Source organism: Ailuropoda melanoleuca, chromosome 1 (assembly GCF_002007445.2).
Source record: "Ailuropoda melanoleuca isolate Jingjing chromosome 1, ASM200744v2, whole genome shotgun sequence".
Lineage (NCBI taxonomy): Eukaryota > Metazoa > Chordata > Mammalia > Carnivora > Ursidae > Ailuropoda > Ailuropoda melanoleuca.
In genome coordinates this window covers 109,563,121-109,563,794 of record NC_048218.1, presented here as the reverse complement: position 1 = coordinate 109,563,794, position 674 = coordinate 109,563,121, and the positions used below count along the sequence as shown (strand labels likewise).

The 674-nt window shown below is 72.4% G+C and overlaps 1 protein-coding gene across 1 annotated transcript in view; it reads left to right on the top strand.

Moving 5' to 3' along the window:
- Nucleotides 1-205: 205 nt before the first annotated feature.
- Nucleotides 206-674, top strand: part of PURB (purine rich element binding protein B) — an 8,709-nt gene continuing 8,240 nt past the window's right edge. Inside the window, 2 exon segments of the mRNA XM_034639906.1 lie at nt 206-210; nt 497-563. Coding sequence (XP_034495797.1) covers nt 206-210; nt 497-563 — 72 coding nt within the window.

Here is a 674-nt window from a genome sequence, read left to right as displayed (position 1 = left end):
CGGTGGCGGGACGGCCGGCAGGACCTCAGGGAGCAGCCGCGGGGGAACCTTTCACGGAAGCCAAACGGGGTGCGGCGCCCGCAGAGGCCCATGGCCTCCCGGGACCAAAAGCTTTCCGCCCGACCGGCCCGCCCTCTGAGGGCGGCGGACGGAAGCTGCGTCCCCACCTCCACCCCGCACCCCTCTTCCCGTCCGGCCCTTGGCGATGACGTCACCGCACCCACGTGAGGCGGAGCCCCCGCCACTCCCGGGCCGTTGCCCAGCAACGCTGCCGGGTCAGCTTTGTTCGGAGCCCGGATGACCCCGGCATCCTCCCTCCTTTAATGACTCTCCCTTTGGAAGTCACCACAATCATAACCGCTGTCCCTACAAGGAAGTGCACTTATTTCGACGAGTCTGGCACCCGGAAGACAAGCGACCGCAAAAGGGACGCACACAGCCTCCTCCCCCGGCCCTCCCGCACCCTTCACCTCCCGCGACGCTCTCCCCTTCCCAGGGCGCCGCTCGCCGCGACGTCACTGTTCTGCGCCCCGCCGCCGCCGCGCCGCGCGGCGCTTCCGGCCGTGAGGACGTGTGGGCGGGGCGGGGCGGGTGGCGTCAGGGGGCGCGCGCCGGAAGCTGGCGGCGAGCCGGGGGGAAGTGGCGGGGCGGAGCGCGGGGCGATGGGGGGCGGC